The sequence below is a fragment of the Lepisosteus oculatus genome, chromosome 28 (assembly GCF_040954835.1).
Source record: "Lepisosteus oculatus isolate fLepOcu1 chromosome 28, fLepOcu1.hap2, whole genome shotgun sequence".
Taxonomy (NCBI): domain Eukaryota; kingdom Metazoa; phylum Chordata; class Actinopteri; order Semionotiformes; family Lepisosteidae; genus Lepisosteus; species Lepisosteus oculatus.
Genome location: NC_090723.1, coordinates 9,475,057 through 9,486,812, shown reverse-complemented (window position 1 = coordinate 9,486,812; position 11,756 = coordinate 9,475,057). Strand labels below are relative to the sequence as shown.

Below are 11,756 nucleotides of genomic sequence, written 5' to 3'. Positions count from 1 at the left end.
AAGATCAGTGCCAAGAGGGAAAGGTGACTGAGCACTGGTTGAGATTCCAGACATAAGTGGGAAAAATAATTTTGAGAGAGGAAAGAGGTCCTGGCAGTGGGTATGAGGGAGAGGAAGTGAGCTAACGTACTCTTTGACCTTCAGAGGGGTTGGCCCACAGGAGACTCCCATTCACCCAGGACAGTAAGAAGCTCCGAGGGGAGGTTCTGAACGTCTTGAGAAACAGCTCAGTTTTAGCTCTGCATTGCATGCTTCAGTCATTTGCAACAATGTGGGCAGTTTCCTCACATGTAAAGCAATAAAAAGGGAGGTTGGAAACCCTATCACAGACAAAAGCCTCGGACTTTGCTCTGTAAAATGTGGCAGCTGCAATAGTGAAGGACAGCTCACAGGCAACCCTGTGTTGTTTTCAGTGCTTTATGAGTGACAGGCTCCTGCTCATGTATTGGATACAGTGGTTAGAAAAATAGATGTTTAGACCATTTTAAGGCACAAAATACTCCGTTTAATGTTTCCCCATATTCTACATGCCGGTCTGAGCACGATCTGGGTGAAGCCAGGGTGCATGCAGTTTTATCCACCCACCCCTAGGTGGCAAACTTCCCAAAGATCCCAGGGCCACAAGCACCAGAACATCGCGAACAAGATCATCAGGGAGGCCTGATGGTTTTTTTTGAAACCTTAAGGCATGTTTTTTTTATTCTTTTACTACAAAAAAAATGCTCTGTCACAACAGAAATTAGTATACATATTTAAGCTTTTACAATATTTTTTTGCATCATTTTATTACCTTATTTTGATTTGGTTTTTGTTTCATAAACCTTTAAAAAATCAGTAATGATAGGATTTGGTGGATGTTAGGAAAAAGGAAACCAAAAAAAGAAGCAACAGCCTGTGGCCCTGCCGTGTCTCTCTCTCTCTCCCCCTGCTCGTCTGCATCACAGTTCCACAGAGAGATCCATCTCTGTTTCAGTTCTCGTCCCCGGAGAGTATCTGCTCTTTGGTCTGCTGGAGAACTCTCTCTCCTTCGCTCCTGGGCCTTGCAGCTGTTGGGTGGCATGTTTCCCATCATGCACTGCTCTCCCGATGGCTGTCACAACAGGCGAGCTGCCCCCCCCCCACCCCCCTGAAGACCTGTTCCAGGACCCCAGGTCCGGCACTGTCGGTCAGCCCCCCCCACATCCCTCCCTCCCTCAGCCCCCCGCAGTAAATCGCTAAGGCGGACGACACACAGCAAGCGCCCGACTCCACAGAAGCTGTCTGGAAAGCAGAGGCTCCATGACATTTTTAGAATGGTTGCCGGTTCGGTCTCTGTCCCTTCTGGAACACAACCGGAGGGATCCAGAGCAGCGCAGAGCACTCCAGAACCCCCTTCGTTTGTACAGATTTTATTTCTCTGCTTTTTACAATTCCCCCTCCCCTCCTGAGCTCCGTCGAGAATCCGCAGAAAGAACTTTTTAAAAAGAAAACGCCCCTCTCCGTTCTCGGTTACTGTGGCGTTGTCCTCAAGCGGATCTCCCCCCCCGACCCCAGCCTCCCTGAATCACTCCTCCCGCTTCAAGAAAACAGAAGCGCTCTGAACCCAAAGGTCCCGCAGCCGGAGGGGCGGGGCGCCTGCAGTCCGTGGGGCGCGCCGCCGCCGCCGCCGCCGCCGCCCGCCTACGGCTTGGAGCTGCCCTGGCTGTCGGGGTCCGTGCCCGAGGAGCTGGTGTCCGAGTCCGAGTCGCCGGCGGCCTCGTGCAGACTGCACCTCTCCTTCAGCCGCAGCTGGATGGCCTGCAGCCGCGCCAGCAGGCTCTGGTAGTCGAAGTGCCCCCTCTTCTCCCCAAACGGGTCCTGCAACGAGGAGGGGCTCAGTGTGTGCGTGCGTGCTTGCGTGCGTGCGTGTGGGGCGCTTTCCTGGACACTCCACTCAAAGCACTGTACAGGTCATGGGGATCCCCTCCACCACCACCAGTGTGCAGTCCCACCTGGATGATGCTCCAGTCTGCTCCCCACACACCAGCTCTCAGTGGGGAGGAGAGCAGAGTGATGAAGCCAGTTCAGAGATGGGGATTATTAGGAGGCCATGATTGGTAAGGGCCAATGGGAAGTTTGGCCAGGACACCGGGGTTACACCCCTACTCTTTTCGAGAAAAGCCCTGGGATTTTTTATGACCACAGAGAGTCAGGACCTCGGTTTAACTTCTCATCTGAACGACAGTGCCTTTTTACAGTCTAGTGTCCCCGTCGCTATACTGGGGCATTAGGACCCACACAGATCACAGGGTGAGCGCCCCCGGCTGGCCCCACTCACACCTCTTCCAGCAGCAACCTCAGCTTTCCCATCCAGGTACTGACCAGTCTCACACCTGCTGAGCTCCAGTGGGCTGCCAGCTGGGAGCTGCAGGGTGGAAGTGATTCACCTCATAATTTCCTGCTGGTGAGAGCTTAGGAAGAGTCACCTTCATTGGTCAGGGAATGGAAAATTTGACAAGAAGTCTCCTGGATGTCTGGCCGACTGCTGATCTGCTGTTAACGATGTGAGCGGGCTACGGTCTGCTGGTGCAGGAAGCTTCCTGGATCAGTGGACAAGGTCAGGATGCTCCCCTGCCTGAACACTGAACACCAGGAGCAATCTGAGCCAGACAGCAGATTGGTGAACACGAGCAGACAGACTTCACCTTTCTGTGTTCTGAAACAAGGCTTTGCACAGAACAGGCATTCGTCTTTGCTCCTGAGCTGGCATACGCTGCCAAAGCACCCAGAATTGAGCTGCTCTTGAGGCAGATATGTGCAGCAGGCTTTTATGGAACTTGCTTCCTTAACTTGCCTGCAAACCTACCTGCCCGCACCCAGCCACCTGAAACAGGAGCAGCAGAGCAGCGCCGAAACGAGACCCCGCCTGCTTTAAATATGGGCCCGACCTGCAGGAGCGCCAGCGCGCCCCTGTCACCTGAAACTCACCGGGCAGGTTTTTAACAAATGCGGCTCCCGAAGAACGTTCCCAGAATCCGGTCGGAAAACCGCGACTCCGAGGTCTGCAGTGCATCGGTTTCCCAAGTCCACATACCTGCATGGTCTGGCCCTGGAGGTGCAGCCTCTCCTTGCAGGAGCCCTCGTAGAAGTCATAGTACTCCAGGAAGGACTTCTCCATGACACTCCTGCAGCCGAGAGGGATACACGCGCTCAGCCAGGCCCTCGGTCCCGGGAGCTACACACACCCGTGTGACCAGCCTCCTGCTGGGTCAGTTCTAACTCATTCTTTATTTTATCTGCTAACTGGCACTCTGTCGCATTACTCCAGGACTGCAGAGATCAGGACTTGTTTCACAACAGTGACAGGGCCAGGCTGGGTCAGAATAAGACTGCTAGATGGGGGGTTACAGTGGTGCAGTTTTGGGGTGTGGAAAAGGGTGCCCAGCCAAGCTGTTGAAGCTGACAGGCCCAGCTTCTCTCAGGAGTGGGCTGGATGAGACCCTCAGCTCAACCCAAACAGGCCAGGTGGGCTGACTGGCTCCTCTCCTTTGTAACAGTTCCTTGGTATAGTGAGAGGGTTACACAGAGCGTCACAGGGAGTGTGCCACAGGGAGAATCCTTCAGAGAGTGTCACAGGGAGTCTGCTATAGTGACAATAGCACCGGTAAGAGTGAATATATTTATTTTCCTGTGCAACAGTTTCGCCAGTTAATTTGAATTATGTTAAATGAAAACTGTTTCCGGATTGTTTTTTAGAATTATTCAGGACGATGAACTAGAACCTAAACTAATTCATTACTGTGCAACAGACTCCCTTCTGCTCCTGTCAGAGAAATTCAATTTTCCCCGCTGTGTCTTCCCACAACATGCAGTTTATCCACGGGTCTCGCACCCGTGCTGCAGTTCTGTCACCTCAGGCAGTGTACATGTGTGTGCACACAAAAGGGAGAGTGCTATAGTGACACTGCTATAGTGAGAGGGCCACCGGGAGGGTGCTATAGTGAGAGGGCCACCGGGAGGGTGCTATAGTGAGAGGGCCACCGGGAGGGTGCTATAGTGAGAGGGCCACCGGGAGGGTGCTATAGTGAGAGGGCCACCGGGAGGGTGCTACAGTGAGAGGGCCACCGCGAGAGTGCTACAGTGAGAGGGCCACCGCGAGAGTGCTACAGTGAGAGGGCCACCGGGAGGGTGCTATAGTGAGAGGGCCACCGGGAGGGTGCTATAGTGAGAGGGCCACCGGGAGGGTGCTATAGTGAGAGGGCCACCGGGAGGGTGCTATAGTGAGAGGGCCACCGGGAGGGTGCTACAGTGAGAGGGCCACAGGGGAGAGTGCTACAGTGAGAGGGCCACCGGGAGGGTGCTATAGTGAGAGGGCCACCGGGAGGGTGCTATAGTGAGAGGGCCACCGGGAGAGTGCTACAGTGAGAGGGCCACAGGGGAGAGTGCTACAGTGAGAGAGCCACCGGGAGAGTGCTACAGTGAGAGGGCCACAGGGGAGAGTGCTACAGTGAGAGGGCCACCGCGAGAGTGCTACAGTGAGAGGGCCACCGGGAGGGTGCTACAGTGCGAGGGCCACAGGGGAGAGTGCTACAGTGAGAGGGCCACCGGGAGGGTGCTATAGTGAGAGGGCCACCGGGAGGGTGCTACAGTGAGAGGGCCACCGGGAGAGTGCTACAGTGAGAGGGCCACCGGGAGAGTGCTACAGTGAGAGGGCCACCGGGAGGGTGCTATAGTGAGAGGGCCACAGGGGAGAGTGCTATAGTGAGAGAGCCACAGGGGAGAGTGCTACAGTGAGAGGGCCACAGGGGAGAGTGCTACAGTGAGAGGGCCACAGGGGAGAGTGCTACAGTGAGAGGGCCACAGGGGAGAGTGCTACAGTGAGAGAGCCACAGGGAGCGTGCTATAGTGAGAGAGCCACAGGGAGCGTGCTATAGTGAGAGAGCCACAGGGAGCGTGCTATAGTGAGGGTGCAGTGTGTTGATCTTGACTGACTGACTCACCACAGGGCCTCTGGGCAGGGGCACTTTCCATCCAGCATGTCGCACACAGCCACCCGCATGGTCTCGTGACGAATGCACTCGTTATAGTTCTTACTGTCGCCAGGGTGCCTCTCCTGCCAGGCACACACAGAGACACGACCCCATCAGAGAGCACAGCACTGCCTTCGGTCCACTGGGGCGCCGGCTGGCAGTGCACGTGAAACGGGGAGCACATCCAGACATGGGGCCTACCTGTTCGAACCCGGGTTCATTATGATAGGGGTTCTCCGTCATCAGAGACTGGATGGAGATCAGAACCGAGGAGATGCTCTGGGCTGGGCTCCAGGCTGGGCCGGTCCAAGTCCTGCACAAACAAAGCTGCTTCAGAAACAAGCACAGCACAGCTGTGCCTATCACCTGGGTAGTACACAGAGTTATTCCAGTTATCCCAACATTAGCCAATACAAGACTTAATCACACACTCACTTGCACTGCAGGCGTCCCATAGAGGAATCACTCTCTCTCACTCACACACACACACACACACACACACACACACACACACTGCAGGCGTCCCATAGAGGAATCACTCTCTCTCTCACACACACACTGCAGGCGTCCCATAGAGGAATCACTCTCTCTCTCTCACACACACACACACACACACACACACGCTGCAGGCGTCCCATAGAGGAATTACTCTCTCACACACACATACTGCAGGCGTCCCACAGAGGAAGCACACGCACACACACGGGGGACCCCCGGGGAGCCCTGCTTACCCCAGGATGCTGAGGCAGACTTTGCCGTTGCGGTAGAAGTTGGGGTTGAAGCGCACCGTGTTGTTGCCGGTGGTGATGAGCTTCACCCGGGGGGGGTGGATGGGGTAGTCGGGGGGGCAGCGGAACAGGAAGAGGAAAAACCCCCCCTCGTAGGGCGTGTCGAAGGGGCCGGTGATGAGCGCGTGGATCTGCGGGGAGGCAGAGGCAGGGGCGGGGGGGTCAGAGTGAGCAGGGCTGGCTCAGACAGGGGCGCAGGCGCGCGACCCCCAGCCCCCACCCAGCAGGGTCTCCAGCTGTGGACAGAGGACTGAGCGAGCAGTGACCGGGCCTGCGCTTCGGTCAGGACTCAGAACTGCAGCTTGAACGGCTGCGCACTCCTCCTGACCGCTGCTCCAGGGAAAGTAGAGGGTTAGAATCTTTTTTTTCAGGCATCTTGCGAGGCGCTCAGCACTTGGAACAGGCAGGACGCGACCCTAGTCCGTACCGGTGGGTCAGCGCTCCGTGGGAAGGGGATGAGAGATTCCCGAGGGACAGGGACACAGGCGGCGATCGGATCGAGCCGGCATTACCTTGGTCATGTCATGGGGGTCTGGCACCACAAACATGCCTGGCGGGGGCTCCTTGTAGATGGACATTATATCTCTGTGTGGCAGGGGCAGGGGGAGGAGGGAGGGAGAGAGAGGGAGAGATGATTGAACCTGGTTCTTACAACACAGGGTAAGCAGGGTCATCATTCACACAATATTAACTGATCTGATAGACCATTAAAATTCCACCTTATAACATAAGGAGTGGTGTGGTGGCTCTGTGGCTCAGGATCTGCGCCTGTGGCTGTGGCTGGAAGGTTGCTGGTTCGAATACTGCGGCCGGCAGAGGAATCCTACTCCGTTGGGCCCCTGAGCAAGGCCCTTAACCCCAGCTGTATAAATGTCTGACCCTGTGCTCTGACCCCCAGCTTCTCTCCCTGTCCGTGTGTCTCGTGGAGAGCAAGTTGGGATATGGAAAAACATAAATTCCTAAGACAAGAAATTGTATATGGCCAGTGAAGTGATCTTATTTTATCTTATCTTATCCCTTCACAGGTACAGTGTTGCCTCCTCTGGTCCCCTCCATCATCATCCCCCCTCTCTCCCTGCTACTGCACTGTCATCGCCTTCCGAGGAGAAACGTTGCACGCAAACACCAGCGAAGAACTGTAGCAAGCAGGGAGGCTTATCCTCGCACTCATCCTGCGAGGGGCGTTACTGCAGAGTCCGCCTCCCATGTGGAACACATCTGCCGGCACAGCCAGGAATCTCCCACAATTCCCACCCGGCAGAGAGACCAGCCCACAGGAAGTGGAAGAGACACAGCTTCCCGTGCGAGTCTTCGGAGGTGGGCAGCCACTGTCGCCACACAGCCTGGGAGGAGCACAGCCCCCTCCCAGCACCACACGCCTCCTGCACCTACCAGCCCGCACAAACAGCAACAAGCAGACCATAATTCCCCGCCGGAAAACGCAGAGAGAACATGCGCAACGTCTCAGCCGCTGACTCTTCTGCAGGTGTTGGGATTTCAGTGTGGAATTAACTTCGACTTGCTCCTTGGCGGTCAACGTGTGCTGACACAGCTCATACAAATCTAATTGTACACTGCCTGCGCTGGCCCGGAGCTCTGCACAAGCGATAAAAGGGCCTGCAGGCTTATCCCGAGGTCCTCTCCCAGCCGAGTGATGGAAAACATGACTTGGCTCTTGGGTGTCAATTCGGTGTCTGTGCTGACACAGCATTTATATATCATCTGAATACTCAGGATTTACCGAATTTCAGAACAAACAGCGAAACAGGAATACAGAGGGAACGTCTGGGGACAATGTGGAAAGAGAATTAAACACGAACAGAGAATGCACTTTACACAAAGGGTGGTGGGGGTCTGGAACAAGGTGCCCAACCATTTTGCTGAAGCTGATACCCTGGCTTCTTTAATAAAAAAAAAAAACAGACGAGATTCTGGGATCAATTATCTACAAACTATTAAACAGGCCAAATGTGCTGAATAGCTTCTTCAGTTCATAACCTGTCTTTTGGTCTCATGTTATATATTCTAGACAGTGTTGGGAGAAGATGAAAAGCTGAGGATGTTGAGATATACAGTTAAAAGCAGAGAGTTTAAATCAAAAGGTTATTTTATATTACAGTACATGCACTAGAAAGGCCTCATTTAGAATACTGTGTACAGATGTGGTCACCGCATTGAAGAAAATATATTTCTCCTCTGGAATCAGTCCAGAGAAGAGCCACCAGATACACTCTGGTCTTGAAGTAACACCCCACACTGACAGTCCAGAGGTACAGGACCTGTCCAGTCTTGAACAGAGCAGGCTTCGAGGGGACCCGCGACAAGTGTTCCAAATCCTAAAAGGTACTGACCAAGCCGAGACGGGGCACTTCAGAATCAACAGTGAGACACGACCCCTTCACCAGCGGGAAATCACGCAGAAGCGCATCTATAACCGAGAACAGGAGGGGGCCCCTTTACACAAAGGGTTGTAGGGGTCTGCAACAAGCTGCGCAGGCACGTTGCTGGGGTTGGGTTGGGGTTCCCTTGCAGTAAAACGGACAGAGGAGACCCTCTAGTCAACCAGCTAGCAGCGACAAAACGAGTCAGATGGGTCTAAAAGGCCTCCTGTCGTTTCTAAGCTTTCCTGCATTCAAAAGTCTTCACGCTACAAAACGCTGCTCCCTACGGCTCGCATACGAATGAACTAAACCGGCCCATGACTGTCGCCTATCGTGGCGAGTGATTGTGGTTTACAAATAACACGGTTCTGATCAGCCACCTCTTTCGATTCTGTTGATGCATAAAAAAATACTAAGTTTCGGGGCGGTGCGTCGCCTTGTCCTTAACATCGCTACCACCCCCCGCCAAAAAACAAAGTGACTCCAGACAGTGACCCCCAATCATAACTTCCCTCTAAGCCCCCAGAGAAAACAAACTCGCTCGCTGTGGACCCCGGACAGGCAGACCGGCTCTCTGTACCTTTTGATCCGCAGGATGCACTGCTGGGACGGCTTCTCGCTGTCCCAGTCGCTGCTGACTGTCGGATCCCAGAAGGTGGAGTGGATCTGAGACAGCAGCCCCGCCCCGGCCAGGTTCGGGGTGCCGGTGACCCCGAGACCGATGCTGGGGGACAGCACGGCGGTGCCGACCATGGCCGGAGCCGCGGGGCCGAGGCCGGGGGACGGGGCTAAGATGGCTGTGCCCACCGCGGTGCCCAGGACGCCGATGGCCGAGGCGGGCAGGGAGGGGATGTCCGGAGTCGAGACAGGGGGGACGGTCTCAGGGGCGGCCGCGGCCGAGGGCACGGAGTCCGGGGCGGCGCCACTCGGGTCCCCCGGTACCGAGTTCCCGGAACCGGGCGAGAACTGGGCTCCGCCGCCCGAGTGTGTCGACCCGGTCACCCCGATCCCCGACGCCTCTTCCCCTGCGCTCTCCGCCATCTTCCTGCTCCTGCCTTGCGCGTGTGCTTTTTGGGGGTAATTTTTTTTTTTTAAGACGCCCGTCTTCTCCGCCAGTTGACCGCTCTCTCCCCGACAGCCACGGCTAAGTCCTATTTCTGCTCCAACCTGCACCCGTCCGTCTCCAGGCAGGAGGAGGAGGAGGAAGAGGAGGTGGTGGTGGAGTAGGAGGAGGAGGAGGAGGAGAAGGGCGACTCGTGCACAGCCCTGGGCCTCCCAGGTGCGGGTCTAGCACGGTACACCGAAGACGGCCGTATCTTTATTTGTCTTAAACCCCGCTTCTCTGTCGGCCCAAGTGAACTGGGTTGCCGCCTGCGCTCTCACTCACTCTCCCTGCTCAGTCTTGACGCTGTTTTTTCAGGTACTTCCTCCTCTGACGGCGGCCACAGCGCCCCCCAGCGGCCCGTCCCGGATCTGCAGCTCGTACAGGCTGATGCGCGGCGCAAACATGTGGGGAAGATCCGTTTGCTAATTCGCTGTCAGGATTTCTCCTCTTAATAAATTAGAACACGGAGTGGAATGCAGTTTGCAGTTTTCTTTCTTTCAAATGGATAAAAAGCGTCTGAAAGAGCTGGAAGAAGCGACCACTGCATATCTGCTAGTGCTAGTGCATGCAGTGGCAAAACAGAAAAAAATCAAGTGACTTTCCCCCGGAGAAAGGAACTTCTCCCGAGTGTCAGAACCCGAATATGTATTAATAATATATGTCACACAAATGCTGAGTATTTTTCTTTTTTTCCCTGTAGAAAACGATGTGAGCTCCTCAGCCTTCCTGTACAAAGCTATGTGCTGTTTGTTTAAAGACCCGAGGTGTCCTCTGGCTTTTGATACCTCCCCCCCCTCTCCTTCCAAGATAAGTTGGTTTTGTCCCGCGCTGAGCTCAGGCCACGTTCAAGAGAAAACGGACTGTTCCATTTCCCACCGGATAGGGGAGTCTGCATGGAGAACCGGCGATAACTTCGTACCGCAAAAAAAAAAATCGGGATTTCCTGGAGCTACCAGTAGTTTCCAAGAGAGCTGTTACAACAAAGAAGGAAAACAAACAAAAAAAAAAACTCCGGGGATTTCAGAGAAGAGCAAAAGTACCCTTGACAGATCTGAAGCCGAAGCTGCACTTTCTGAAACTGATAATCCAGGACGACGCAGCTCAGACACAGCCTTCCCCCCGAGAGCTGTCGCACACAAGCCCGGTGATTCAGTGTGAACCGGGGGTGATGCACAATGAGGGGTACACTAATAATTCAAACCCTGTTTTGAGATAACCTGGCAACAAGCGAAGGGAGCGTCACGAGGCCCCCCACCTGTTTAGCACCTGTCCCCAGGTGTGCGGCCTCCTCTCCGGCTTTGCCCAGTCGGACAGCGGGGGCCCTGTGTCTCAGACACCGACCAGTGTCCCACTCCTCGAATGAGCCCCGAGAGGGTCAGGGGAACAGCGGGACCGGAGCCTCACTTTGGGGCTCAAAGTTTCACCGTGGAACAAGTTCGCGGCTTGACGCCGTTTTCCGTCGAGGAACCTTTCCAGAATGCGGGGGACCTGTTCTTCAAATCAAGGCAAGGTGCTTCCAAACGGCAAAATGTTCATACATTTCTCGAATATTTTTTTTTTTTACCCTCACCTTGACATAGTGCCGTAAAGAAAAACAACCTTGTAAAGTTTCTCGACGAATGCATTTTAATGGGGTGGAAATGTTGACTCCAGGCACTTCGGCGCGGCGGTGCTCCTGGGTGTTGGAGGCTTTTCACCATTGCGTGCTGGAACTTGAGTTTCTCCAGACCAGAGCCCACGGGTAAGAGCTACCGTTTCACCTGACAGCTGTGTGATTGTAAATCATTTCACAAACAACCCCATCGTGATCATAAGGTCACTTCAGTTGGGCATTTATTCATACTTGTATTACCGAGTAGCAAGTGGGGGCACCTGTCAGAACAAACAGCTTTGTTGCATCAGTCTAAAATGAGAAGGGGCCCATTTTCTGTAGAAGGCAGTTCATTGAGCTACACTAGGAGAGGCTGTTTTGCTATAGGATTTAGGAGAGATCTAATATATACACCTACAATTGCAGCCATCGAAGAGCCAATAACCAAACAAATTGCTTTAAGTGAGTGACTGCTCATAAGCCACTATTGAGCAAAGGAAAGGTTTTCTACAACTAAAAAAAATGTAAATATCACCAACAGTTTTAAAGTGAGTAATGTAGCATGTCATTTCTGCCCCTTGCATACAAACTGCAGTTTCTCCCTTTGAGAAACTATTCTAATTTTTATTGATTTTTCTCTCAATCACCATTTAAAATAAAGGCATGCAGGTGAAAGTTCCCCACTATTGCAACAGCAGCAGTTTGCCAATTGCTTAATTAACAGCAGCTGTAGTAACCATTTACAGCCCTTGAGAGTGTGACTGCATCTCCATTGGCTGGGTTTTGAACAGTGTATCCAGCTGGAGTTCCTGCTGTGTTGCAGGTACCCTTGAGCTGGCTCAGGACCAGTCCAGGATGAAACCACTGGCGCAGAGCAGCCCACTGCTGGTCCTGGAGGACTGG

At 54.0% G+C, this 11,756-nt stretch overlaps 1 protein-coding gene across 1 annotated transcript; it reads right to left on the bottom strand.

The window, feature by feature from the left end:
* Window positions 1-482: 482 nt before the first annotated feature.
* ube2z (ubiquitin-conjugating enzyme E2Z) lies at window positions 483-9,838 on the bottom strand. Its single transcript, XM_069185548.1, has 7 exons — window positions 8,738-9,838; window positions 6,289-6,361; window positions 5,720-5,907; window positions 5,190-5,301; window positions 4,959-5,071; window positions 3,053-3,143; window positions 483-1,836 (listed from the first exon to the last, which is right to left on the bottom strand). The coding sequence occupies exons 1-7, from the start codon at window positions 9,196-9,198 to the stop codon at window positions 1,660-1,662; spliced, it is 1,215 nt and encodes a 404-aa protein (XP_069041649.1). The 5' UTR covers window positions 9,199-9,838; the 3' UTR covers window positions 483-1,659.
* Window positions 9,839-11,756: the final 1,918 nt, after the last annotated feature.

What these genes read in the sequence shown, in the direction of transcription:
- ube2z (XM_069185548.1), bottom strand. Translation starts at nt 9,198, where the DNA reads ATGGCGGAGAGCGCAGGGGAAGAGGCGTCGGGGATCGGGGTGACCGGG. An exon ending in GTCTGCCTCAGCATCCTGGG is followed by an intron (nt 5,302 to 5,719) that starts GTAAGCAGGGCT and finishes TTGTTTGTGCAG; the next exon opens with GACTTGGACCGGCCCAGCCT. An exon ending in CCCTGCCCAGAGGCCCTGTG is followed by an intron (nt 3,144 to 4,958) that starts GTGAGTCAGTCA and finishes TCTCGGCTGCAG; the next exon opens with GAGTGTCATGGAGAAGTCCT.